Source organism: Bufo bufo, chromosome 5 (assembly GCF_905171765.1).
Source record: "Bufo bufo chromosome 5, aBufBuf1.1, whole genome shotgun sequence".
Taxonomy (NCBI): domain Eukaryota; kingdom Metazoa; phylum Chordata; class Amphibia; order Anura; family Bufonidae; genus Bufo; species Bufo bufo.
In genome coordinates this window covers 429,384,276-429,411,093 of record NC_053393.1, presented here as the reverse complement: position 1 = coordinate 429,411,093, position 26,818 = coordinate 429,384,276, and the positions used below count along the sequence as shown (strand labels likewise).

General features: G+C 44.3%; 1 protein-coding gene across 2 annotated transcripts in view; it reads left to right on the top strand.

Annotated features, from left to right (window-relative positions):
* Positions 1 to 26,818, top strand: part of ZNRF2 (zinc and ring finger 2) — a 165,785-nt gene that overhangs the window by 79,730 nt on the left and 59,237 nt on the right. For both annotated transcript variants that reach the window (XM_040433463.1, XM_040433462.1), the window contains exon 2: positions 21,623 to 21,718. In XM_040433463.1, coding sequence (XP_040289397.1) covers positions 21,623 to 21,718 — 96 coding nt within the window. The remainder of the gene's footprint in view (positions 1 to 21,622; positions 21,719 to 26,818) is intronic.

Genomic DNA, 26,818 nt, shown 5'->3' with positions numbered 1-26,818 from the left:
TCAATGGCCTTGGCAGATCATCCATAGATGTTCTGGATTACATACTTTTGACATACCGCTACTACTTGGCTATCTCATATCGTCACATCGCCCATATCTATGTATGGCCAGGGCCCTACACAACACCTTAAAAACTAAGGAACCCATGCAGGCATGAAAGGTGGCCTTCATAGACACTATAGCTGGTACCAAATGTGGCAGATGGTGATAAAATGGTCGCCAGTGGAGCCAAAAACTATTATTTGGCTCCTAAATTATTAGACTTGTGAACCACATTTTACCTTTATATCCTGGAGCCCTTCTTAAAACACAACATCGTGGCTTCCACCACTAGAGGAAGTATGGAGGTTTACTGCATACTGTTATTACTGAGGTCGGGGTATGGCAGTATGCAGTAAGCTCATGTGCTCCCTCTACTGGCAGGTACAGGTAACCAGGACGTAGAGAATGTAAACACTGTGGTCTGTCCGCAGTCTACAGGAAAAGTTGTGGTTGGGCAGTCCACTCTAAATGCTGCGGCAGTCAACAGTCTAGTGTAAACCCTTTAAAAGGTATTACAACCCTTGGGTTAAAGGGATTGTGCCACTCGTAACACTTACCTGTTATCCACAGGATAGTGGATAGGTGTTTGATCGCAGGGGGTCCGTCCTCTGGGACCGCAAGTGATCAGAGAACAGAGGTCTGCAAGTGCCGGCATACTGCCTGAGCATGGAGCGGTGGTGCGCATGTGCATCCTCTGCCCCATTCACTTCTGCAAGCACTGTACTCGGCAATCTCAAAGAATGCACATACCCCCCACTACATTCACCTCACAGGGGTCAGTTCACCCGCACCTACAAAGCCATATCCTCCTGATCCTTGCGTGTTCGAGCAGTTGAACCTGCAGTGATCAAACACGTATCCCTTATCCAAGTGTTATTAGTGGCACAACCCCTTTAGATGTGACACTGTGGCCCTCAGAGCAGAAAAGGTTGTGAACCCCTGACCTATAGAATAGCATCCAGTGGTACCGTCTGAGATATTGATAGCATATAGAAAGTATGTAAGTGTCTAACAAGGTTCCACTTCCAGGACTCGCACTTCTTCAGAGGATGGGGGTCCCCTTCTCCACCAGTCATCACTCCAGAGTCCGAGGAGGAGACCATGCATGCGTGTGACTCTCTCCATTGAAGACTATGGGTGTTGTGGCAAAAGCCTACTATTTCTCAGCTCCCATAAACTACCATGGAGAGGCCACATGTGGAGACGGTCACCTCTGTAACTCATACAGGTGTCTTGAGACCTCCATTGTCTGACAAGAATAGGCATTTGCTAGTATGGTTGCGGCCATATGCGGTCCGCAAATTGCGGAACGCACATGGCCGGTATCCGTGTTTTGCGGATCCGCAAAGCACTACAGCCGTCTAAATGGGCCCTAAATCTGAATTATTGATGAAGTGTGTGATCATCCATTATTTTTACGATGTTGAGTATTTTCCTGGCAGATGTCTTATCTTCCCACTTCTATTAAATAACCCCATGACAATTTTGGTTTTCTGTGTTCTGTCCAGGGAATTAATACGCACTAAGATTGGATGTTATTTTTATAGGCTTAGCATCTAAAATCTCTGGTTTAGATGACATTTTACTCTGTTACCGTAGAAACCACATGGAATTTTTTAGTAATGGAGATACGACTGTTGACATGGTTACTATGGAGACCAATCTACTAGACTGCCAAGGAAGTTCATTCTACCATCAAAATCAATATGAGGACTGTAGATTGATTTATGTAGCGCTTACATGTGCAACACACACACATCAGTCCCTCTTCCTATTGGGGCTCAGTCTAAATTCTGAATTACCTGTTGGCAGGTTTTTGGGGTGTGGGAAGAGAACCAAACAAACGTGCAGGAGAACATACACCAAACGTAGTGCCCTTAGTTGGACTGAGCCCAGTACCCTAGTGATGGTGCTGCTCATCTGAGCTTTACTTATTATTACCCATGTCCATGAAAGAGATGCCTTCTAGTCTTCTCCATTTTTATCTGATTGGGCCTTCATCTCTGACAGGTGTGGTAGGGGGCTTCTCCAAGCTGCCCTCTGGTTACAGGTACTATAAACCAGTCTTAGGCCTCATGCACGCAATCATATTTTCAGTCTGCATCCGATCCGCATTTTTTTGGCCCCCACACAGTGATACCCTATTAAGTGCCCCCTCACCCAGTGATGATTGCTCACACTGATGACCTCTCACAGTGATGTCACCTCAAGTTTCCCCACCGTAAAGAGTGCAGATTAATGCCCCCTTAAGCACCCCCAACTGAGTGATGCTCTGCATTGCCTACAATTTATGTACTCCCCTACCTCACATTTACCCATTGTCAGCTCTCCCAGATTTTCCATTGTCCAGTGCTCTGAGGCGTCACCCCTAATATTGTGCCTGCTGTGCTCCCCAACACTATACTGCAGAAACAGATAGTCCCCCTCAAAATATTTGTACTGCTCAGATTGTGCCTCCTTCAATAAAATTATTGACACAGTGCCCCCAAAAATAATTGTGCTAAGTTGATAATATGCCAGGGTACCACAATAATAGTGCTCCCAAAATGCCCTTGGCAGTAATAGTGCCTCTATAGTGCCCCCAGTAGTAGTTGAGACCACCATAACGCTACCATAAGTAATAAAGGCCACCGGTAGTGCCTCCAGTAACACAAATGCCCCTATAGAGCCCAGTAGTATTAACGCCACCTATATTGCTTCAGTAGTAATAAAGCCCCCACAGTGTGCCCCAGTAGTAAAAATTCCCCTTTATAGTGCCCCCCAGTAGTACTAATGCCTACTAAATCCCCCCCCAGTAGTAATTACACCCACCATAGTGACTCCCAGTAGCAATAAAGCAACCATGGTGTGCCCCAGAAATAATAATGCCTGCATGTAGTGCCCCCAGTAGTAATAAAGCTCCATTATGTGTGCCAGTAGAAAAAATGCCCCCCTTATAGCACCCCCAAAAGCACTAATGCCCCCTTATAAAAGTGTGCCAGTATAAAAAAAAAGCCCCCTTGTAGTGTCCCCAATAGCACTAATGTCTCCATAGTACTCCTCCAGTTATTATAATGACCCTCCCCAAAAATAAAGTGGCCTAACAGCATGCTACCAAAGAGCGATACCCAAGACAAATACTTACCTCCATGCCGCTGTAGGACACCGCCCTCTTCCGCCTTACGTTCTCAGCTGCTTCCAGTGTGCTGATCAGGTCATTGCACCGGCCTCTGATAGCCTTCAGGCCTAGTTCCTGCAGCCGGGAAGCGAGACATCAGATCCCGCACCCCACCGCAGCATTCAACTTTATCAGTGCTCTCAGGATGGCGATACAGTTGGGTTTCGAGATACCCTAGTGACCCACAATATAACTTGGGACATGTACACGTTACCGTAGGTTGAGAACCACTATTCTAGACAATGCAACTACTTATTTTCCCTTTTAGCTGTCTGTGAGCAGACACTTGCATGGCGCTCTGACTGTGTGGTTTTTAGTTATTTTTAGTTATTTTTATTATTTTCATATCCTAGTTTTAAAATGGGACCTGTCACCACTCCTGACATGTTTGAGGTAAATAATTGTATTAATTAGAAGCAGCTTTTGTCATAACGCTGTGTTGTGCTGTTACTCTGTTATTCCTCCTGAATAGTTGTGAATAAATTGAAATTGACAACTGGCTATAAAAATTCTCCTGGTCAGAGGGCTGTGACGTTACTTAGTGTTGCACTGGCAGCACTTAATTGACAGGTTCAGCGTGTGAGGACCCCCCCCCCCCCCCCCCCCCTCCAACTGATATCTGCAAGTTGTCAATTTATTCAGCGGGGCGGAGGAATAACAGAGGAATGGGGCTCCAGAATTCTTTTAAGGCCTCATGCACACGACCGTTGTTGTGTCCGTTGTTCCGTTTTCCGTGATTTTCTGCGGACCCATTGACTTTCAATGGGTCCGTTGAAAACTCGGAAAATGCACCGTTTGTCATCCGCGTCCGTGATCCGTGTTTCCAGTCCGTCAAAAAAATAGGACCTGTCCTATTTTTTTTCACGGTCAACGGTTCGCAGACCCATTCAAGTCAATGGGTCCGTGAAAAAACACGGAGGCACACAAGATTGTCATCCGCGTCCGTGATCCGTGTCCGTTTTTTTTCCTATCATTTGCAAGGCAAACTTGACTTAGATTTTTTTTTCACTTTTCATGTCTGGTGATCCTCCAAAAATCAAGGAAGACACACGGAAACGGAACAACGGAACCCCGTTTTGCGGACCGTGAAAAATACTGTCGTGTGCATGAGGCCTAAGAAGAATACAACTATTTACTACTATAAACATGTCAGAAGAGATTACAGGCCCGTCTTAAAACCTGGGTCAGGACTGATAGGTTTTTCTTCCCTCCACTCCTTAGGCCTCTTGCGCACGACCTTATGTATTTTGCGGTCCGCAAAAAAAGGATTCACCAAAAAATACGGATGACGTCCGTGTGCATTCCGTACTTTGCGGAACGGAACAGCTGGCCCCTAATATAACAGTACTATCCTTGTCTGTGATGCGGACAATAATAGGACATGTTCTATTTTTTGGCGGAACAGAAATACGGACATATGGAAACGGAATGCACACGGAGTAACTTTTTTTGCGAACCCATTGAAATGAATAGTTCCGAATACGGTCTGCAAAAAAAAACTGAATGGAAAGAAAATCCGTTTGTGTGCAAGAGGCCTTACAATGAGGTTCTTCTGTCTGACTCCTTCCAGTCAGAACTAGCAAGACAGATCTGGATTCACCTTGTGGAAAAACCAGTTACCTCCGAGACGAGCGTGACTTTCATCAAGTGTTCACCTGAGATAAGATGCCAGCACCTTACTTAGAGACATCGCATATGATTGGACAGGGGATTATGAAGTTCTCTTCAACCTTGTAATATTTCATCATTGAAATGAAAATATGTGCACCGAGTCAGGGGCAGCCATGCTGCTTCCCTATGAAATGGTTATGTTAGTGGGGGGACCCCCAACTCAAGACAAGGATCAAATGAAATTAATATTTTTGCCTGATCCTTTTGTTCTCCCTAAAGTGTCTGGCAGTGGCTTTCTCTGCTCTGCCCATAGAAAATACAGCCAGGTGGGAGACGGGAGAGAGAGCTTTCGGCCAAACGCAGCTTAAAGCCTCATTCACACGTTGGGGATTATGAGCCAAAACCAGGATTGGAGCCTCCACAGACAGATAGTAGAAGGCCTCTTGCCCACGAATGTAAGGGCTCCGTGCCCGTGCTGCGGACCGCAAATTGCGGTCCACAATGCACAGGCACCGACCGCATGCATCCGTTCCACAAGATTGTCATCCGCGTCCGTGATCCGTGTCCGTTTTTTTTCCTATCATTTGCAAGGCAAACTTGACTTAGATTTTTTTTTCACTTTTCATGTCTGGTGATCCTCCAAAAATCAAGGAAGACACACGGAAACGGAACAACGGAACCCCGTTTTGCGGACCGTGAAAAATACTGTCGTGTGCATGAGGCCTAAGAAGAATACAACTATTTACTACTATAAACATGTCAGAAGAGATTACAGGCCCGTCTTAAAACCTGGGTCAGGACTGATAGGTTTTTCTTCCCTCCACTCCTTAGGCCTCTTGCGCACGACCTTATGTATTTTGCGGTCCGCAAAAAAAGGATTCACCAAAAAATACGGATGACGTCCGTGTGCATTCCGTACTTTGCGGAACGGAACAGCTGGCCCCTAATATAACAGTACTATCCTTGTCTGTGATGCGGACAATAATAGGACATGTTCTATTTTTTGGCGGAACAGAAATACGGACATATGGAAACGGAATGCACACGGAGTAACTTTTTTTGCGAACCCATTGAAATGAATAGTTCCGAATACGGTCTGCAAAAAAAAACTGAATGGAAAGAAAATCCGTTTGTGTGCAAGAGGCCTTACAATGAGGTTCTTCTGTCTGACTCCTTCCAGTCAGAACTAGCAAGACAGATCTGGATTCACCTTGTGGAAAAACCAGTTACCTCCGAGACGAGCGTGACTTTCATCAAGTGTTCACCTGAGATAAGATGCCAGCACCTTACTTAGAGACATCGCATATGATTGGACAGGGGATTATGAAGTTCTCTTCAACCTTGTAATATTTCATCATTGAAATGAAAATATGTGCACCGAGTCAGGGGCAGCCATGCTGCTTCCCTATGAAATGGTTATGTTAGTGGGGGGACCCCCAACTCAAGACAAGGATCAAATGAAATTAATATTTTTGCCTGATCCTTTTGTTCTCCCTAAAGTGTCTGGCAGTGGCTTTCTCTGCTCTGCCCATAGAAAATACAGCCAGGTGGGAGACGGGAGAGAGAGCTTTCGGCCAAACGCAGCTTAAAGCCTCATTCACACGTTGGGGATTATGAGCCAAAACCAGGATTGGAGCCTCCACAGACAGATAGTAGAAGGCCTCTTGCCCACGAATGTAAGGGCTCCGTGCCCGTGCTGCGGACCGCAAATTGCGGTCCACAATGCACAGGCACCGACCGCATGCATCCGTTCCGCAAAAAGATAGAATAAGTTCTATTTTTTTGCACAACGGAAGCACGGAACGGAACACCACGGAAGCACTCCGTAGTGCTTCTGTGGGGTGCCGTTCCGTGCTAATGCACCGCATCTCCTCCAGATTTGTGGACCCATTCAAGTGGTCCGCAGCACGGGCATGGAGCCCTTACAATCGTGGACAAGAGGCCTAAGGGAAAGATCTGATTCTGTTCTGTGTTTAGAGCCGCACCTGGTTTTGGCTCAAAATCACTGATGGAAATCACTGACCGAACACTGACGTGGCAATGAGGCATAACACCTGGATTTATCAGCCACTACGTCAGCCCTAATCTTCACACTCATCACCTCTGCTGCCCTTGGCTATTTGTAACAAAACCACAGTTTTTATTGCTCCATCTTATCTTAATTATACATCTCCCCATGCAAATGTCTTGCTGTTACCGCCTCTAAAGCCTGTATTTCACAGGCCGATTGAGCAAGCATTGTTGGGAGGGAAGCGTTCTTTCCTGGCAATCGCTTGCTCGCTAGTGGAAGAGACCGCTGCTATAACATGCAGTGATCTCCTCCGCAGCATGGGGAGAAGAAATCGCTATGCCATTGCTCATCCCCATGCTGTATGGTGGTTTGCCGGCGGCAGATTTCTATTAGGCAGCACAAACTGCCGCCGACAAGCGCAGATTTTTAATCATGCTTAAAAGCCTAAATTGCCTGTTCATCGGCAGCAGTATTACACTGCCAGATGATCGCTAACGAGCGCTCATTAGCAATTATCAGCTGGAAAATCGGCCAGTGCAATATAGCCCTCAATATTGAGCCTGTTTCATTCATTAGTAATCCGACCTGAAGAAGGAGCCCTGTGCGCTGACAGCTTGCACTATGATTCTTGCCGGTTAGCCAATAAAGGTATCACTCCCATAATACTCGTCTAGTCATTAACACAGAAGTAGTCAACAGTCTCATGTCGGAGTTGCAGCAATCATGTGAGTTGTGCTGCTAACCCATTCCTTTCTATGGGATCACCGCTACACTGCGATCCATGGCTGTGTCGCCATCTAGCTGTAAACTCACTGAGCAGATAATAAATGATTAATTTCATCTAGAGAAAGTAAGAAAGGAGTCAGGCACCATTCATTATAATAACAGCGCCTCCTGGTCTTATTGGTCAAGAGCCACCACGTGGTCGTAGCTGTGCCGTCTATGCCGCACATGTCACAGCGCCAGCCACTTCGCTGCGTCTTATAGCTGCCTGTCATGGCACGATCACTTTAAATCCAAGTACGCTTTCTTGATTTCTTCCAATATATTTAAATTTGACTGCGATTGTGTTGTTCAGTTTTTATCGCGCGGGTGCAATGCGTTTTGCACGCACGTGATAAAAAAAAACTGAATGTGGTACCCGAACCCGGACTTCTTCACTGAAGTTTGGGTTTGGGTAAGGTGTTCTATTCATTTAACGTGGTGAGCGCGATTACGTCATCAAAGGTCCTTTTGCAGGTCCTGAAAGAAGAAGCAAGAAGACGATGCGGGCTGCGCGATCAAGTGGATGAGGTGAGTTAATTATATATTTTTTTTTTAACCCCTACAGCCACATTTTAGTCAGCATTTAGTAAGAATGCTATTATTTTCCCTTATAACCATGTTATAAGGGAAAATAATGCAGTGAATTTACTTTAATGGGGACCCGGGTCGCTCATACCTATCATCTCCTAGCAACCATGCGTGAAAATTGCACTGCATCTGCACTTGCTTGCGGATGCTTGCGATTTTCATGCAGCCCCATTCACTTCTATGGGGCCTGCGTTGCGTGAAAAACATAGAATATAGAGCTTGCTGCGATTTTCACGTAACGCACAAGTGATGCGTGAAAATCACCGCTCATCTGCACAGCCCCATATAAATGAATGGGTCAGGATTCAGTGCGGGTGCAATGCGTTCACCTCACGCATTGCACCCGTGTGGAAAACCCGCCGTGTGAAAGGGGCCTTAGGAAAAGCGAAAAGTTTTATAAAGTGTTTCTCTCACCTTGGTCCATAAGTAAACTTATGTCCTATCTTGACTACATGATATAGAGATGTTAAAGTTGTGAACGATGACATTCTAGGTACCCAACCCCCGACCAGTCATAAGAACAAAGGGGGTCATTTTATTAATCTGAAATATGACTAAATTAGGTGTATTTCAGGCGCAGATTGTGGCCCAACGGTTAGTTTCACCGCTATCTGAAACTTCTTCCCACTTGTACAAGGTCTAAAAAAAAAAAAAAAAAAAGGTGGGCGTTGCGGGGAAGGGGGCAGCCGGCCCGTCTCATTTATCATTTTCTCAGCCTGTTTTAGGCGTAGAAAATGGTCTAAATGTAAGACAGCAAGGAAGGTGGCTTACGTTCAGACTGGCCCTGGATGCGCCGAAGTTAGGGAGAGGCCGGTGCCTTTTCATAACTTTGGCGGATCCACCTCCAGCTATGGGACTTTATTAAGACCAACGTCTAAAACGCTGATCTTAATAAATGTCACCAACGCGTTTTGTGCTTTGCTGAGAAGTTGTTGGGAGGTTATAACAGTGGTGTCTCAGATGATCGCTGAGTTTGGGAGATCTGCTCCGTCTCCCTATTTACATATATTTTTTTCTTCATTAAGTTTTCACGGATTTCTGTTCCCCTTTTGCAGTAGAATCCGTTCCTATTTCTTAGGGTATGTCACACATTGCATTTACAGTCTCAGAACTGTCATCTGGCGAAAACCTGCAGAGTAAACAGACTTGCTCTTCCGGTTTTCAGTCTAGCGCGTATGACTTTACGCTGAAGGTCTCACCCGCAGCGATTCCTCCAGCAGTTCCGCTACCAAAACCAGCCCATTTCAGGCATTTTTTATGTGGTAACAGATTTTGGCCAGATCCACAGCAGACTTGCCACTTGTGGAAGTCCGACTTTGTCTGTTTTCATACTATTCAAATGGGCTGTTTTTAATGGATGCTTTTCAGAAAGGCATCCGTGAAAAGGAGATGTTAAAAATGGACCGTTTTGCCTTTTTTAAAGCCTTTTTTTTCTTCACTGTCATTTGAATGTACCCTGGGCCCCATTCACATAACAGAGAAGTCATCCAAACTCGACTATTTTAGGTGTGTGACGGCCTTGCTGTTCCGCCCAGGCAGATCGTGTCAGGGAGAAAGAGAGGAATTAAACACACGCACCCTTGGCCGAACTGAACATGGAGGCGTTGGGAGTGATGGCGCACAGCTGTATGGACAATTCCAGTAAACTTTCATACTTTTGATGCAAATGACTGAGAGCATCGTACCTGATCTGGAACAGGTTACGCCTCTTGCGCAAGAATGTATTTTCATTCCGTTTCTGTTCCGTTTTTTTTCCTCTTTTCTGCGGACCGTATAAGGAACCATTCATTTTAATGAATGTCCAGCTAAATCAATATAAATCAATGAGAAAGGGTCATAGAGTCAAATAATGTCCAGCAGTATTGATCCCTTTAAAACATAACTTTTACTTATTATATTATAAAATAATACCACCGTAGTGGTTCACCAGTGAAAAATAGTGAGACAAATAACAATGATGAAAGATAAAACATGCTCCTGGGAGCCAAGCGTAGATGCACTGGTTAGGTGGTGAGTAAACACTGGGCAGCTGGGGGGAGCAGTAGGTGAGACTATCCTGTCCCTACGCTCACCCTGACTGAATCCTCAGCCCAGGGACGTCCCCTGAAGGTGGAGACTCCCTGTCCTCGTGCCTGGGCTGACTGCCCTGCGTTTACCCTCCTCTCCAACAATAATTGTTACAAAAGAGCTCCCCAAAAAGCTGACGGGTGATATTTTGCGTCCTTGGTAACAAATTACCCTGAGGGACACCGATGGATGAGAAAAGACCAAATTATGTTTAGGTGAACGGGATAGGTATCACCTATGAACATAAAGGAGCCAAGCACAGGGGCATCAAGACGGTGCGTTCCCAGGCTGGTTCACATAAACCCCTACGCGTTTCCCCTATTACTAGGTTCATCAGGGGGCATTCACGGTCAAAGGTCCAACCATCATCAAATGACAAGATAAATCAGATATACTTAAGATATAGTGGAGGACACAGGACCAGAGACGCAGATGATGATAAGCATAGGACCAGGGGACCAATTGATATGTCCCACCTGTAAAGAATAAAGGCATTATAAATTTGGGTGCTGGATATAAAGTATATCATAAAGCTCCTGCATCTCAGCACTTACTTAGTATCCTAGGCAATCAGGAGGCTAGAGGGCCCAAAAGGATAAGGGCCAGCACTTCACCCAAGAAGCTGTAAGCAAAAAGTTTTGCATATACTATGAGGCACATTACATGCCAGGATGTTCATTTATCAGCTATCGATAGATGGTCCTTACTTACATTTAGGCTGCGTCCCAGTGACGTCCTGTTCCTCCTGCCATTCACACGCTCTCTCATTTCCCTATATACCCTCTTACCAGCTGTTCAAGATTGGCGCCGATTGGCACGTCAAGCGGGTCATATCCAGAAGCAAAACTTTTTGCTTACAGCTTCTTGGGTGAAGTGCTGGCCCTCATCCTTTTGGGCCCCCTAGCCTCCTGATTGCCTAGGATACTAAGTAAGTGCTGAGATGCAGGAGCTTTATGATATACTTTATATCCAGCACCCAAATTTATAATGCCTTTATTCTTTACAGGTGGGACATATCAATTGGTCCCCTGGTCCTATGCCTATCATCATCTGCGTCTCTGGTCCTGTGTCCTCCACTATATCTTAAGTATATCTGATTTATCTTGTCATTTGATGATGGTTGTACCTTTGACCGTGAATGCCCCCTGATGAACCTAGTAATAGGGGAAACGCGTAGGGGTTTATGTGAACCAGCCTGGGAACGCACCGTCTTGATGCCCCTGTGCTTGGCTCCTTTATGTTCATAGGTGATACCTATCCCGTTCACCTAAACATAATTTGGTCTTTTCTCATCCATCGGTGTCCCTCAGGGTAATTTGTTACCAAGGACGCAAAATATCACCCGTCAGCTTTTTGGGGAGCTCTTTTGTAACCATTATTGTTGGAGAGGAGGGTAAACGCAGGGCAGTCAGCCCAGGCACGAGGACAGGGAGTCTCCACCTTCAGGGGACGTCCCTGGGCTGAGGATTCAGTCAGGGTGATCGTAGGGACAGGATAGTCTCACCTACTGCTCCCCCCAGCTGCCCAGTGTTTACTCACCACCTAACCAGTGCATCTACGCTTGGCTCCCAGGAGCATGTTTTATCTTTCATCATTGTTGTTTGTCTCACTATTTTTCACTGGTGAACCACTACGGTGGTATTATTTTATAATATAATAAGTAAAAGTTATGTTTTAAAGGGATCAATACTGCTGGACATCATTCATTTTAATGGGTCCGTTAAAAAAAAACGCAAGGTACTCTATGTGCATTCCGTTTCCGTATATCCGTTCCTCCTAAGGATAGTACAGTTCTTTTAGGGGCCAGCTGTTCTGTTCCACTAAATACGGTATGCACACGGATGTCATCCGTATTTTTTGCGGATCCGTTTTTTGCGGACAGCAAAATACATATGGTTTTGTGCAAGAGGCCTTATTCTGCAGCTTCCCCTTCTTAATATGTTTTTTATCAGCGAAATCTTTTGTCTAGATACTGAAATGTGCAGGAGTGTCCTGGACACATACATTTACTAACCATCAATTCACTGCTTAGTCATAAAACAGTAAGGACAGTGTATGTCCAGTAACGTAATCTATGTAGGTTGTCTTGTTCTAGTAATAATGGGTAACTGAAGATGAATGTCACTATGGCTACATGCACACAACCGTTAAATTTTTTTGCGGTCCGAAAACCGCGAATCCGCAAAACACGGATGGCGTCCGTGTGCGTTCCACAATTTGTGGAACGGCACAGACAGCCTTTAACCACTTCAGCCCCCAGTGCTTAAACACCCTGAAAGACCAGGCCACTTTTTACACTTCTGACCTACACTACTTTCACCGTTTATTGCTCAGTCATGCAACTTACCACCCAAATGAATTTTACCTCCTTTTCTTCTCACTAATAGAGCTTTCATTTGGTGGTATTTCTTTGCTGCTGACATTTTTACTTTTTTTGTTATTAATCGAAATTTAACGATTTTTTTGCAAAAAATGACATTTTTCACTTTCAGTTGTCAAATTTTGCAAAAAAAACTACATCCATATATAAATTTTGCTCTAAATTTATTGTTCTACATGTCTTTGATTAAAAAAAAAATGTTTGGGTAAAAAAAAAAAATGGTTTGGGTAAAAGTTATAGCGTTTACAAACTATGGTACAAAAATGTGAATTTCCGCTTTTTGAAGCAGCTCTGACTTTCTGAGCACCTGTCCTGTTTCCTGAGGTTCTACAATGCCCAGACAGTACAAACACCCCACAAATGACCCCATTTCGGAAAGTACACACCCTAAGGTATTCGCTGATGGGCATAGTGAGTTCATAGAACTTTTTATTTTTTGTCACAAGTTAGCGGAAAATGATGATTTTTTTTCTTTTTTTTTTCTTACAAAGTCTAATATTCCACTAACTTGTGACAAAAAATAAAAAGTTCTATGAACTCACTATGCCCATCAGCGAATACCTTGGGGTCTCTTCTTTCCAAAATGGGGTCACTTGTGGGGTAGTTATACTGCCCTGGCATTCTAGGGGCCCAAATGTGTGGTAAGGAGTTTGAAATCAAATTCTGTAAAAAATGACCTGTGAAATCCGAAAGGTGCTCTTTGGAATATGGGCCCCTTTGCCCACCTAGGCTGCAAAAAAGTGTCACACATCTGGTATCTCCGTACTCAGGAGAAGGTGGGGAATGTGTTTTGGGGTGTCTTTTTACATATACCCATGCTGGGTGAGATAAATATCTTGGTCAAATGCCAACTTTGTATAAAAAAATGGGAAAAGTTGTCTTTTGCCAAGATATTTCTCTCACCCAGCATGGGTATATGTAAAATGACACCCCAAAACACATTCCCCACCTTCTCCTGAGTACGGCAATACCAGATGTGTGACACTTTTTTGCAGCCTAGGTGGGCAAAGGGGCCCATATTCCAAAGAGCACCTTTCGGATTTCACAGGTCATTTTTTACAGAATTTGATTTCAAACTCCTTACCACACATTTGGGCCCCTAGAATGCCAGGGCAGTATAACTACCCCACAAGTGACCCCATTTTGGAAAGAAGAGACCCCAAGGTATTCGCTGATGGGCATAGTGAGTTCATGGAAGTTTTTATTTTTTGTCACAAGTTAGTGGAATATGAGACTTTGTATGAAAAAAAAAAAAAAAAAAAAAATCAGCATTTTCCACTAACTTGTGACAAAAAATAAAAAATTCTAGGAACTCGCCATGCCCCTCACGGAATACCTTGGGGTGTCTTCTTTCCAAAATGGGGTCACTTGTGGGGTAGTTATACTGCCCTGGCATTTTCCAGGGGCCCTAATGTGTGGTAAGTAGGTAAATGACCTGTGAAATCCTAAAGGTGCTCTTTGGAATATGGGCCCCTTTGCCCACCTAGGCTGCAAAAAAGTGTCACACATGTGGTATCGCCGTATTCAGGAGAAGTTGGGGAATGTGTTTTGGGGTGTCATTTTACATATACCCTTGCTGGGTGAGAGAAATATCTTGGCAAAAGACAACTTTTCCCATTTCTTTATACAAAGTTGGCATTTGACCAAGATATTTATCTCACCCAGCATGGGTATATGTAAAATGACACCCCAAAACACATTCCCCAACTTCTCCTGAGTACGGCGATACCAGATGTGTGACACTTTTTTGCAGCCTAGATGCGCAAAGGTGCCCAAATTCCTTTTAGGAGGGCATTTTTAGATATTTGGATACCAGACTTCTTCTCACGCTTTGGGGCCCCTAGAATGCCAGGGCAGTATAAATACCCCACATGTGACCCCATTTTGGAAAGAAGACACCCCAAGGTATTCAATGAGGGGCATGGCGAGTTCATAGAAATTTTTTTTTTTTGGCACAAGTTAGCGGAAATTGATATTTTTTATTTTTTTCTCACAAAGTCTCCCGTTCCGCTAACTTGGGACAAAAATTTCAATCTTTCATGGACTCAATATGCCCCTCACGGAATACCTGGGGGTGTCTTCTTTCCGAAATGGGGTCACATGTGGGGTATTTATACTGCCCTGGCATTCTAGGGGCCCTAAAGCGTGAGAAGAAGTCTGGAATATAAATGTCTAAAAAATTTTACGCATTTGGTTTCCGTGAGGGGTATGGTGAGTTCATGTGAGATTTTATTTTTTGACACAAGTTAGTGGAATATGAGACTTTGTAAGAAAAAAAAAAAAAAAATTCCGCTAACTTGGGCCAAAAAAATGTCTGAATGGAGCCTTACAGGGGGGTGATCAATGACAGGGGGGGTGATCAATGACAGGGGGGGTGATCAATGACAGGGGGGTGATCAATGACAGGGGGGTGATCAGGGAGTCTATATGGGGTGATCACCACAGTCATTGATCACGCCCCTGTAAGGCTTCATTCAGACGTCCGGATGCGTTTTGCGGATCCGATCCATCTATCAGTGGATCCGTAAAAATCATGCGGACATCTGAATGGAGCTTTACAGTGGGGTGATCAATGACAGGGGGGTAATCAATGACAGGGGGGTGATCAGGGAGTCTATATGGGGTGATCAGGGGCTAATAAGGGGTTAATAAGTGACGGGGGGGGGGGGGGGTGTAGTGTAGTGTAGTGGTGCTTGGTGGGACTTTACTGAGCTACCTGTGTCCTCTGGTGGTCGATCCAAACAAATGGGACCACCAGAGGACCAGGTAGCAGGTATATTAGACGCTGTTATCAAAACAGCGTCTAATATACCTGTTAGGGGTTAAAAAAAACACATCTCCAGCCTGCCAGCGAACGATCGCCGCTGGCAGGCTGGAGATCAACTCTCTTACCTTCCGTTTCTGTGAGCGCGCGCGCCTGTGTGCGCGCGTTCACAGGAAATCTCGGCCATCGCGAGATGACGCATATATGCGTGACTCTGCGCAGGGCTGCCACCTCCGGAACGCGATCCTGCGTTAGGCGGTCCGGAGGTGGTTAATATAACTGCCTATTTTTGTCCCCAAAGCGTGGACAAGAATAGGACAGGTTTTTTTTTTTTCTTGCGGAGCATCGGATGAGGACAGCACACGGAGTGCTGTCCGCATCTTTTGCGGCCTTTTCAAGTTAATAGGCCACAGCACTCTTTTCAAGTAATGACAAGGATGGGTGCACGTCCGGGTTGTGTTCTGTAGCTCCACCTCAAGAACTATAGATATCACACAAATATTTAGACAGCACTCCTTGATGATGATAAATAGTGATTTTATTTCATATTATTTCAGCCGGAGTCAGTGGTATATCAGTTGCGTGCAACGTTTCGGGCTAACATATGCCCTTCATCAGGCTGAACATATATATACAGAAAAAAGTTCATAGGATGGAAATACATCATAAATTCATGACACATGATTATACAATTATGTAAAAAATTGGCATGATTGTAGAGTTTAAAATAAAGATCCGTACAACAATATGGCATGATTGGTTAGTCAAAATATCAAGTAGGGGAGGTTGAGCCCCACATGTCCTAGTATGTCATAAAGTACATAGATTAATAGTTGATAAGCTATTCAGCGTTTATTAAGACCTGATTATACCGCATCTGTTCAGAATTCATAATACCGCGTCTGTTCAGAATTAAGAACATGATTGGTGAGACAGGGTCCAAAGACATGAGACAGTGAATGAGCCCTGGGTAATATACCATGCCATATGAAGTATGTATCTGCTGTAGGATCAGGCCATGGGATGGGAGAGGTGGCGGGGAAGTCAGAACGTGCCTGCGGCAGAAAACCTGCCGCAGGCCCGTTCTAAGTACCACGCCACATCACCAGAGACAGGCTGAAATCACATGAGGAAATAGCAAAAAAGAAGAGACGCCTGGGAGTGTCTGCTCATACTTATGGGAAAATATTTCAAAGTATGGGGAGGGAACCAACAAGAGACCAAGGGCAAACAATACTCTGTTAAACACAAGTAAGACCCTACTGATGCAAAGAATGTAAGTATTATCAGAAAGCTCACCACTGTCAAGACCACGATGTATGTACAGCCGACGCTTGTTGTGTGATGTGGGGCGCCATGTTAAATAGTGGCTAAAGGATCTTCATTGGTGGTTTAGCGGCATGTGATGTCCTCGGTGGGCGGTACTATGCCCAGACCGAGGCTAGGGACACAGGTGGCTAGCGCAACCAGGATCTGACGCGCGCGTCACGTGACCGGAAGTGACGCGCGTGACACCTGGCAAAGGCATGTTACTAACTATATATATATATATATATATATATATATATATATATATGTGTTGTGCTGCCCCATATTAAAGTTAGAAATATGGGGTACAAACAAAGCAGGGGGCCATACCTGTATGGCGCATGCGCTATCCCCCAAAGCATATAAGGGCAGCCATCTTTGCAATAGGGCAGATTCTAAGCATAGGCATGTCACTATATATATATATTGTGCTGCCCCATATTAAAGTTAGAAATATGGGGTACAAACACTGCGGGGGGCCATACCTGTATGGCGCATGCGCTATCCCCCAAGGCATATAAGGGCAGCCATCTTGCAATAGGGCAGATTCTAAGCATCAGGAGATACCCATAGTAATATTAAGTATAACACACAAAATCTGTGTCAAAACCCGTGATGTGTGTGTATATAACCGTAGAATTACATTTTTAGGGAAGCGTATGCAGAAATATATAGCTCCAGGGCCATCATGGAAGGGCAAAGTCATTGGAACATACAGAATCATGTGGCCGTGGAGTTATATAATATAGGACGCATCGATCATTACATGCAACCCCAGGGTTGGGATACCAGGGGTATTCTATGCACATAAGATTGAAAGAACTAGGATCATTGCACTACCGTATGTATGAAACACCTTCTACACAGGCAGTAGGTCACTTTGAATTGACGCATTGGATGCTTAACACAATGGTACACCATGAAGGAAACCGGGACCGTAAAGTGTGCTTGACGGATGTTACCACCCGCTACTGGACAGTTCTGGTCCTGCAAGGGAAGTAGATAGGAGAAATGTCAATAACATATAAGACACATGACAAAGCATGCTTAATACTAATCATCCTAAAGGTAATCTTTATTCAGTCCAATCAGTTGTTGGGTACACAACCGGCGAATCCAAGACATCTCTCTCTCCCGCAGCACCGCCTGGCGATCTCCTCCTCTTCTCAGAGGAGGAATCCAGTCAATTACCTGAAACCGTAATTGGCTGATGGTGTGTTTATGTTCCATGAAATTTTCGACTAGTGGAGCGTCAGTCTTTTTGGTGCGGATATTGGACTTTTGTTGGCAGATACGTTCTTTTATTTTATGAATAGTCTGGCCAACATAGCCAAGCCCACAGGGGCATTTGATGAGGTAGATGACAAAGTTGGTCTGGCATGAGAAGTGGCCCTGGATATTATATGTTTTACCTGACGTTGGATGGGTAAAAGTAGGGCCCTTGGTGACATTGCTACATTGGGCACATGAAAGGCAGGGGTAAGTGCCATTGATGGGGAAACCTATGATGGTGGTCTGAATCTGGGTGCCCTTACTGCTCCCATAGTCAGATTTTACCAGTAGGTCTCTGATGCTTTTGGCCCTTTTGTAGGACATTAGGGGCATCTCCTTAAAGATGTTAGGTAAATTATTGGTAAGGATATGTCATTGTTTATTTACAATTCTTTTAACATCCATACTCTGGTGGGAGAATGTAGTCACACATGGGATCCGTTTTTGGGTTGGTGTTTCGGTACGTAGTTTAGGTGTCAGTAGATTACCTCTAGAAATATCAGATACTTTGTGAGTATGTGAGTGTAGAATATGGGCCGGGAAACCCCTCACAATGAGTTTGGATGACATCTCTTTTAACCTTAAGTCTACCATCGATGGATCCGAAACAATGCGTTTAACCCTCATCAGCTGCGATCGAGGTAATGACCCGATTAGGCCTGGAGGGTGGAAGCTATTGAACCTAAGTAGACTATTTCTATCCGTCGGTTTGGTGTATAGGTCTGTTATGATAGTGTTATCTTACCTTGAGACAGACATCTAAGAAGGAGATTTCGGACCGACTGGAGCTCAGAGAGAGAGAGATGGAGGAGACGCTAGAGTTGATGTCCTGATGAAAGACAAGAAGGTCTTTCCTGTGTGCCCTTCCAAATACAGAAGATGTCATCAATATATGGTTCCCAACAATAGGCAAACTCATTGAACATAGCGTGGGGATACACCACCTTTTCTTCAAAGGAGTTCATATAGATGACTGCAAACGTAGTTGCTACGTTACACCCCATCGCTGTCCCGGATGTCTGCAGATAGAATTGGTCCTCGAATAGAAAGTAGTTGCGTTTGAGGACAAATGACAACAGGGACAGTATAAATTCCTGTTCAGCTGGGGAGAATTCTGCCTGTTTAAGCAAAGCGGCCTTAACGCATTCAATTCCTGCATCTGTAGGGATGTTGGTGTACAGGCTCGTTACATCCATGGTTACTAGGAATGAGGCATTATACCCTAGTTGAACCTTTTGGATTTTATTTTAAAAAATCTGTGGTATCCTGGATGTATGATCTACCACTCAAGGCATAGTGTCTAAGTAGATTGTCAAGCATTTTTGCTGCCGCCTGGAACATAGAGTCGCACCCGGATACAATGGGTCTCCCAGGGGGGTTTTCCTTATTTTTATGCACCTTTTGGTAGAGTGTAGATTACCGGGATGCAAGGGTGTTGGGGGATCAGGTAGTCTACCATTTTACTCGTCAGGATACCATTTTTATGGGCATCTTTTGCGGCCTCATTGAAGTGAATGGGTCTGCACCCGAACCGCCAAAACTGCGGCTCGGATACAGACCAAAACAACGGCCATGTGCATGAGGCCATTTTTCTTAGATGCTTCCTACATCCTACCACAATTGCTCTAAACTGTCCTACATTAATATAAATCGCCTCAATATAACGCAGGGTGTACAGCCTGCAGTCTTGGGGCCACATGTGGCCCTCAATACTCTTCTGTGCGGGCCCCCAGCTATCTGGTAACAGACATGTATGTCTTGTGGCTGCTCACATGTATCTTTCATGTATTCCCCCATTACATGGGAGTCCTATTACCATTACATTGGTAATACCCCTTTAAGTTTTATTTTTGGCCCTTGGAATTGGTTCAGTCTGACATTGTGGCCCCCAACTAGAAAAGGTTGTGCATCCCTGATATAATGTATCGAAGTTCCCATTTTTGTGGCCTGATGCCTTATAAAAATGACTAGAAATATCTGTAAAAAATAAAATAAAAATCTGTATAATAAGTAAAATCAGTTTCCAAATGATGAGTAATGACGGTGAAATTCAAAATGTCTGTCTCCGGTTGTTACTAAAGCCCATCTTCACTGTATCAGTAACAGACACCATCTTGCTATTCGTAGGCATAGCAGCGGGAAGACCGCAAAGTTGTTTTTCAGGATATTAAATCCATCAGAAGGCGAAGGGACAGGAGTTTATGCCTTTCTTTCATTAATTTCTTCTCGTATCTTAGTTCTAAATCTCTCCGTTCCTTATAGCCAGTCTGTTGTTTCAGCAGCTTCCTTTATTCTTGTATATATCATGGCAATGCAAGAAATGTTAATATAAACCACAAGTCTAATGTTAAAGGAGAATGTGTCATCAGAAAATTATCTATTGTTTAAATCAAATTTTTCTGTTTTTTCTATATTTTTATAGTGTTTATTAAAAAAATAACTAAAATTGTGCAATTTGGTCAGCTGCCCATTTGGTTTAATATGTTCAGACGTCCTGTTCCGTACAGATCACTTTTCAGCAGTTATCTCATTATCACAGGCAGAATTACAATGACAGGTATCACCTCTGCATAGATAACACAAGATTCACAATTCACAATAGGTGATATCACAGCTTATCTACTCCCTCCTGACCTCTACACAGGACTCCTCTCCTATAGAAGTCAGTGAGGTCTGCTTCATTCTATTGTGTGCATGGCCCATGTATTAACATATTTTACGCATAGTGACGACGAGAAAACTGTATGATTTTAGAATTTAAAAAAATAGATGGGGACAATTAAAGATTTCAAAAAATCACCAAAAAAGTTTAACATAAGAACTTGATTTTAACTATAGATCATGTACTTATGACACATTCCCTTTAATCCCCTAATGTGGTGCTCTATTAATGCGCTGTGAGCAATGTCCTAATATAACAGAAAAATGGAAGTGAAAATCACAAATGGGGAATCAAAATCCCCTGGGTGCTACCTGCATACTTTTAGAAACTCTTGAGTACTTCCCTGACTGGTAACAGAGATACAGTACATGTTTAGGGGCCTGTGCACGGTAAGGGTCAGTTCACATGGCTTGATTTCTGCTTTTAATGAGCACCAATCAACGATATAACAAGTGGATCGGTGCTCATTTAAAGGGCTTTTAACCTGGGCTGGGATAAACTTGGGGAAGAAGGATCGTTAGTACGATTGTTTGTCCCCCATACAGTTTGCATATTGATATAACAGTCGCATGTGCTGCCGACAGTGATTATTTTTATGTTACCACCACCACAAAAAAAACTGTTTAAAAGGGCATTAAGGGACTCCAAAAAGCTGTATAGCCCCCCTACTGGTAACAATATATTCCACTAATCCATCCTAACTCTCCATTTTTCCCACTTTTGTAAGGAAAAAGGAAGCAATTATACTGCGTATCCACTGTGGAGGGAGGCTTTAATGGCGTTCTCATAAATGGCGTTGATACAGATGCCTTCTTCTGATTCTATGTTAAGCTTTTCGGTTTAGTTTTACAAGTAGATGAAGTCTGACAAAGCCGTTCCCTGTGACCGTATAATTAGCAGCAGTTATCTGTACTGACATTCTGCAGCATCACTTTACAGCTCCATAGTGTATGAATGTCAGCATATTTACATGTACTTTTTCTTTTTTCTTACAGGATTTAAGTGCCCAGTCTGCTCAAAATTCATTCCCACAGATGAAATGGATTTGCACCTTGTGATGTGCTTAACAAAGCCAAGAATAACGTATAATGGTAAGTACTACTGGAGCGTTCTTCAGGTGAAACCTAAAAATTCTAAGGAATGTGTCCCCAAACAGCGGGTACTGTATTGCTTTTCGGGGCACTGCGGGAATTAAGAAAATGGAAATACTTAAACATTACTTCATTATAAATAGATTACCAAATACCTTTCATTAGTTATAATGGCTCGTTTTGTCCGGGGAGCAATCATTAGGAGAAATAAAATGGCAACCATCCTAACTAGTCCACACAAAACCTGTCCTAATTACACATGAAGACAAGTTAAAGAGCTACGCCATCTTCCTCTCTTACTTGTCAGGGATTATGATCCTGAATACAGTTTAATATGATTTTCAGATAAATCTCTGTAGGAATGGAGTCCATTAGGATACATAAAGTACAGAGGGGATAGTGGGGGGTGTAGATAATGAGCAGCAGCACTTGTATGCAGTCTCCATTACCACAGTCTGTCCTGTCAGTCCTCTCTGTACTTCATGTCTCCTTATGGACTCCATTCCTACTGAGACTGAGTTGAAGATCTTATAATCTGTATTCAGGATCATAATCCCTGACAAGTAGAGCAGAGAGGAGGATGAGGCAGCTCTTTACCTCAGTGTTGTGAAGTAACTTGTCCTCCTGTGTGATTAGGACAGGTTTTGTGTGTACTAATAGGACAACAGCCATTTATTTTATTTTTTTAAATCAGATCATTTTTATTGAACATTTTACAGTGTAAATACACGTTTTATCACATTACGTACAAGGATGACATAGAGACATACTGTCCATAGGGCTAATAACAAAAAGGACACCAAACTATGTGTAGTAAACAAGTTTCAATCCCACCCCACCCTAACCTGCAAAATACAAAGGCACATTGTTAAACATTTCTATTCAGACGTCGAAACGACAGCCATGGATCCCACAATTTTTCAAATTTCGCTGGGCATCCACGCTTCTGGTACACCATCCGTTCATAACTCAGCATTGTGTCAACCGCACTTAGGAATTTTCCTAGGGTTGGCGGCGCTGTCTGTATCCAATGTAGGGCAATTAACTTCCTAGCGACATAACATTCTACCTATAGCTATTTTTTGCACCTGACCGGTGGCCAATTCAGAGACCTATCCTAACACACACACTTTCGGGTCAGAGGGTATTCGTACTTTGTAAACATCCTGTATTGTCTGACGTACCAACTCCCAGTATCTCCCTAACCTCTCGCACGTCCACATCATATGCAACAAATCTGCAGACACCACAGAGCATCTTGGACATTCATCCGTGGGTCTAAACCCTATACGGAACCAAAAAAAGTGTTTTGTAGACTCTATGGACAATAAACAGCTGCGAGAGTTTACGTCCTTCACTCAAGGAAGAGAGAGGTACCGCCTCCAGTATGTCAGACCATTGGTCATCGGTTAATTCGCCAACATCTTTCTCCCATTTACTTTTAGCCGCAAGCGGATGTGACATTAGAAACTTATCAAGCAACAGCTTGTATATACAGGAAATCATACCTCTCCTCGCCCCCCCTGGACAGAATCTGGTGCAATGCAGCATCTCTCCCAGCCACCATAGTCGTACCTTTAAATGTGGAGTTGTATGCGTGTCTCACCTGAAGGTACTTATAAAAGTGAGTTCTAGGCAGATCATACTTCTCCTGAAATCTGGTAAATGACATGAACTTCTTTTCCTCCAAAAGATGGCCCAACCTCAGAATACCCTTCCTTTTCCATGCCCCAAACTCAGACAGGGAGAGGAATTCCGGCAGCACGGGATTGTCCCACAGTGGAGTGTATTCCGTATTGCCGAAAACCCCCCTCAGGAGCTTGACCTTATTCCACACGGACTGCATCAAGTGTCCCAAATCACCCATCGGACCACTCTTTCCAGCCCCCTTAGTCTCAAGGATCAGCAGTAGGTCATTAGAGGACAAGCAATGCTTAAACAACTGACACGACATCTCACTCGACTTTAGTTCCATCCACCCCTTAAAATGTTGGCATTGTGCAGCCAGGAAGTACACCCAGGGGTTTGGCACTGCGAGGCCCCCTTCTGTTTTAGGATATTGCAACGTTTCAAGCTTAATTCTCGGTCGCCCCTTCCGCCATATGAGCTCCCTGAAAGTAGCATTGATTGGAACAAATTTGGACTTTGACAGCCAGACCGGGGCGTTATGTAGAACATAGAGTAGCTGGGGCATCAACACCATTTTAATGAGATTAGCTCTTCCCGCCACCGACAGATATAGTTTACACCATGCCTTAGTTTCATTACGAAATTTATTAACCAGCGGGTCAAAGTTAAGGCGCCCAAAGCAAAGTGTCATCTGCATACATCGCCACTTTATTATTAACTGTCCCATATTGGAACCCCCGAATGTCCGGTGACTTACGAATCGCTGCGGCTAATGGCTCAATCGCAACTGCAAATAGCAGAGGCGACAACGGGCACCCCTGTCTAGTACCCCGGCCCAGACAGAACTTGGGGGACACCCCTCCATTCGCCCTGACACATGCTTTGGGTTTAGAGTATAGCACCCGGACCCAGGATATATACTCATCTCCAAATCCCATATACGCCATAACTCTCCACAGGAATCGCCACTCAATGCTGTCAAAGGCCTTGGCCGCATCTAAAGAAAGGATAGCTCTATCTCCAACATTGTCAGCTGGAAGTTGAATACTGGCAAACACTCTTCTAATATTAATTGACATTGATTTCTGAGGCATGAAGCCAGTCTGGTCAGAGTGTATGATAGACAGAATCACTTTAGACAGACGCATGGCCAAGACCTTTGCAAGCAACTTAACATCGGTGGAGAGCAACGATATCGGTCTATATGAGTCAGGGAGAGAGTGATCCTTGTCCGGCTTAGGAATGACTACTATTACCGCCTCCTGCATGGACGGAGGTAGCTCCCCCCTCTCCTTGGAATAATTGAATACCTTCAGAAGTTCCGGGAGCAGCACTTCCGCAAAGGACTTATATACTTCCGCCGGGAGCCCATCCAAACCTGGAGCCTTGTCGTTAGCCATAGCAGCTAATGCCGCCCTCATTTCTTCCAATTCAATCGGCTCCTCTAACCGCATTCTGTCTTCCCTGGAAAGCTTAGGGAGATTTAATGTGGCTAAAAAGGCGTCAATCTCATCATCCGAACATGTCACCTTGGAAGCATACAGAGAGGAATAAAAATTATTCAGTATATTCAAAATGTTATCCGTATCACGCCTGAGGACGCCGCCAGCATCTAACAGGCCAGATATACATTGTGGCCCTTGCTGCGCTTTTGCGATAACCGAGAGCATATGGCCTACACTCTCACCTTCAGTAAAAAATTACTGCTTGTAAAACAGTCGTTTCCTCTCTGCTACTTCCAAGAGGTGACACCTCAACTCCTCCTGCCTAGTCTTCAAGGTATTGCTTGTTATGATAGAAGGATTTAACACAAAAGCTTCCTCCGCTATCTTCATATTATCATGGTTCTGCCGATCAAGCTCTCTAGATTTAGATTTAATCCGACTGACTGTTTTAATAAAGGATCCTCTGAGGAAGGCCTTCATCGCTTCCCAGACGACTAACGGAGACGCAGTCCCTTCATTTATACAAAAATATTCCCTAAGGGATTGAAGCATATCGGACGGGTCACCCATCAGTTTTAACCAAAAGGCATTTAGTCGCCAGTACCTAACCCCCGGCCTGGCTGTCACAGAGATATCAAGGGCGATGCTAAATAAGGAGTGGTCAGATAGGGTCCTAGAAAGATACTCTGAGGTCTGTACAAACGGGAACATATGAGCATTTACCAGACCCAGATCTATACGCGACAGGGAGCCATAGGTCGAAGAGCAACACGAGTATTTCCTGTCCAGGGGGTGGGTCTCTCTCCATACATCCATCAGACCTACTTCCCTCAGTATTCTTGCAAACGAGGTTTCACCCGTATTACTACGGCTAGGTGTGATCTGGCATCTATCAAGCGAACTGTCAAGTACATTATTAAAATCTCCCACTATTAACATTGGAAGTTCCGAAAATTCTGCCAAAAACTCCATAAGCTTCCTTAAAGGCACCGAGGAAAATGGTGGGGGTATATAGATTGTCGCTAACACCATTCTCATCCCTTGGACCACACAATGCATTCCTATAAACTTTCCCTCTTCATCCACACATTCCCTGAGACATTCAAATATGATATTCTTATGAACCAGGATACTAACCCCCCTGGAATGCGAGGAGAAGACGGAATGCACCGAATAACCCAGCCACGGCTTTTGCATGACATGTATAGATTGTTTGGTCATATGCGTTTCTTGCAAGCATATTATTGCCGGCTGATACCTAGATAGGTAACGGAACAGACCGTGTCTCTTTGTAGCATCCGCCATTCCCCTCACATTCCAGCTAAGTATTCTCGTAACAGGTCCCATAAGAATGCATACATACATAAAAGTACATTTGAGATCTACACCTTTCCACCTCCCAACAGCTGCGGGGAAGAACAATGTTAATCACCAGATTACAGACTCCCATCTCTTCTCTATTTCCCCCGACAAAATATACAAGGACTGTACGCTTCAGCATTTTAAAATTGCCCTCAATAGCACCTTTGACGGTAATAACCCCCGCTAATCCCTTCCCCCCCTCCCTCCCCCCACCCAACTATCCCTCCCCAGACAATAAACATATGCAGCATAATTAGATTCAGTAATGAACTTGGGGCCAACATTGTGAACCTGGCCCAACAGCGCCTGAAGCAGCACAGCATCCAGCACGATACCGTACGCAGGCACATTAGGAAGGTGGGGAGCAACCTCGGGCGTATGCTCTACCCACAAAATGTCTCCAGCAACCGGCTAAAGACAAAAGAAAATGTCCACAACGGTGGGTGGACAGTCCAGGGGACATCAAAACTTCAATCAGGAGCAGGAATGTCCAACAGTCTCAGGTGTCTGTTGATGGAATCCTAAGGCGACGCTCATTTTGATCCAGCCACTTGACCGCAGCATCCGAGTCCTCAAAGAACACCGCGGATCCAAACGCCACCACCCTGAGCCTGGTCGGGAACATCATGGAGTACTGTACTTGCAAATCTCTCAGCCTCCGTTT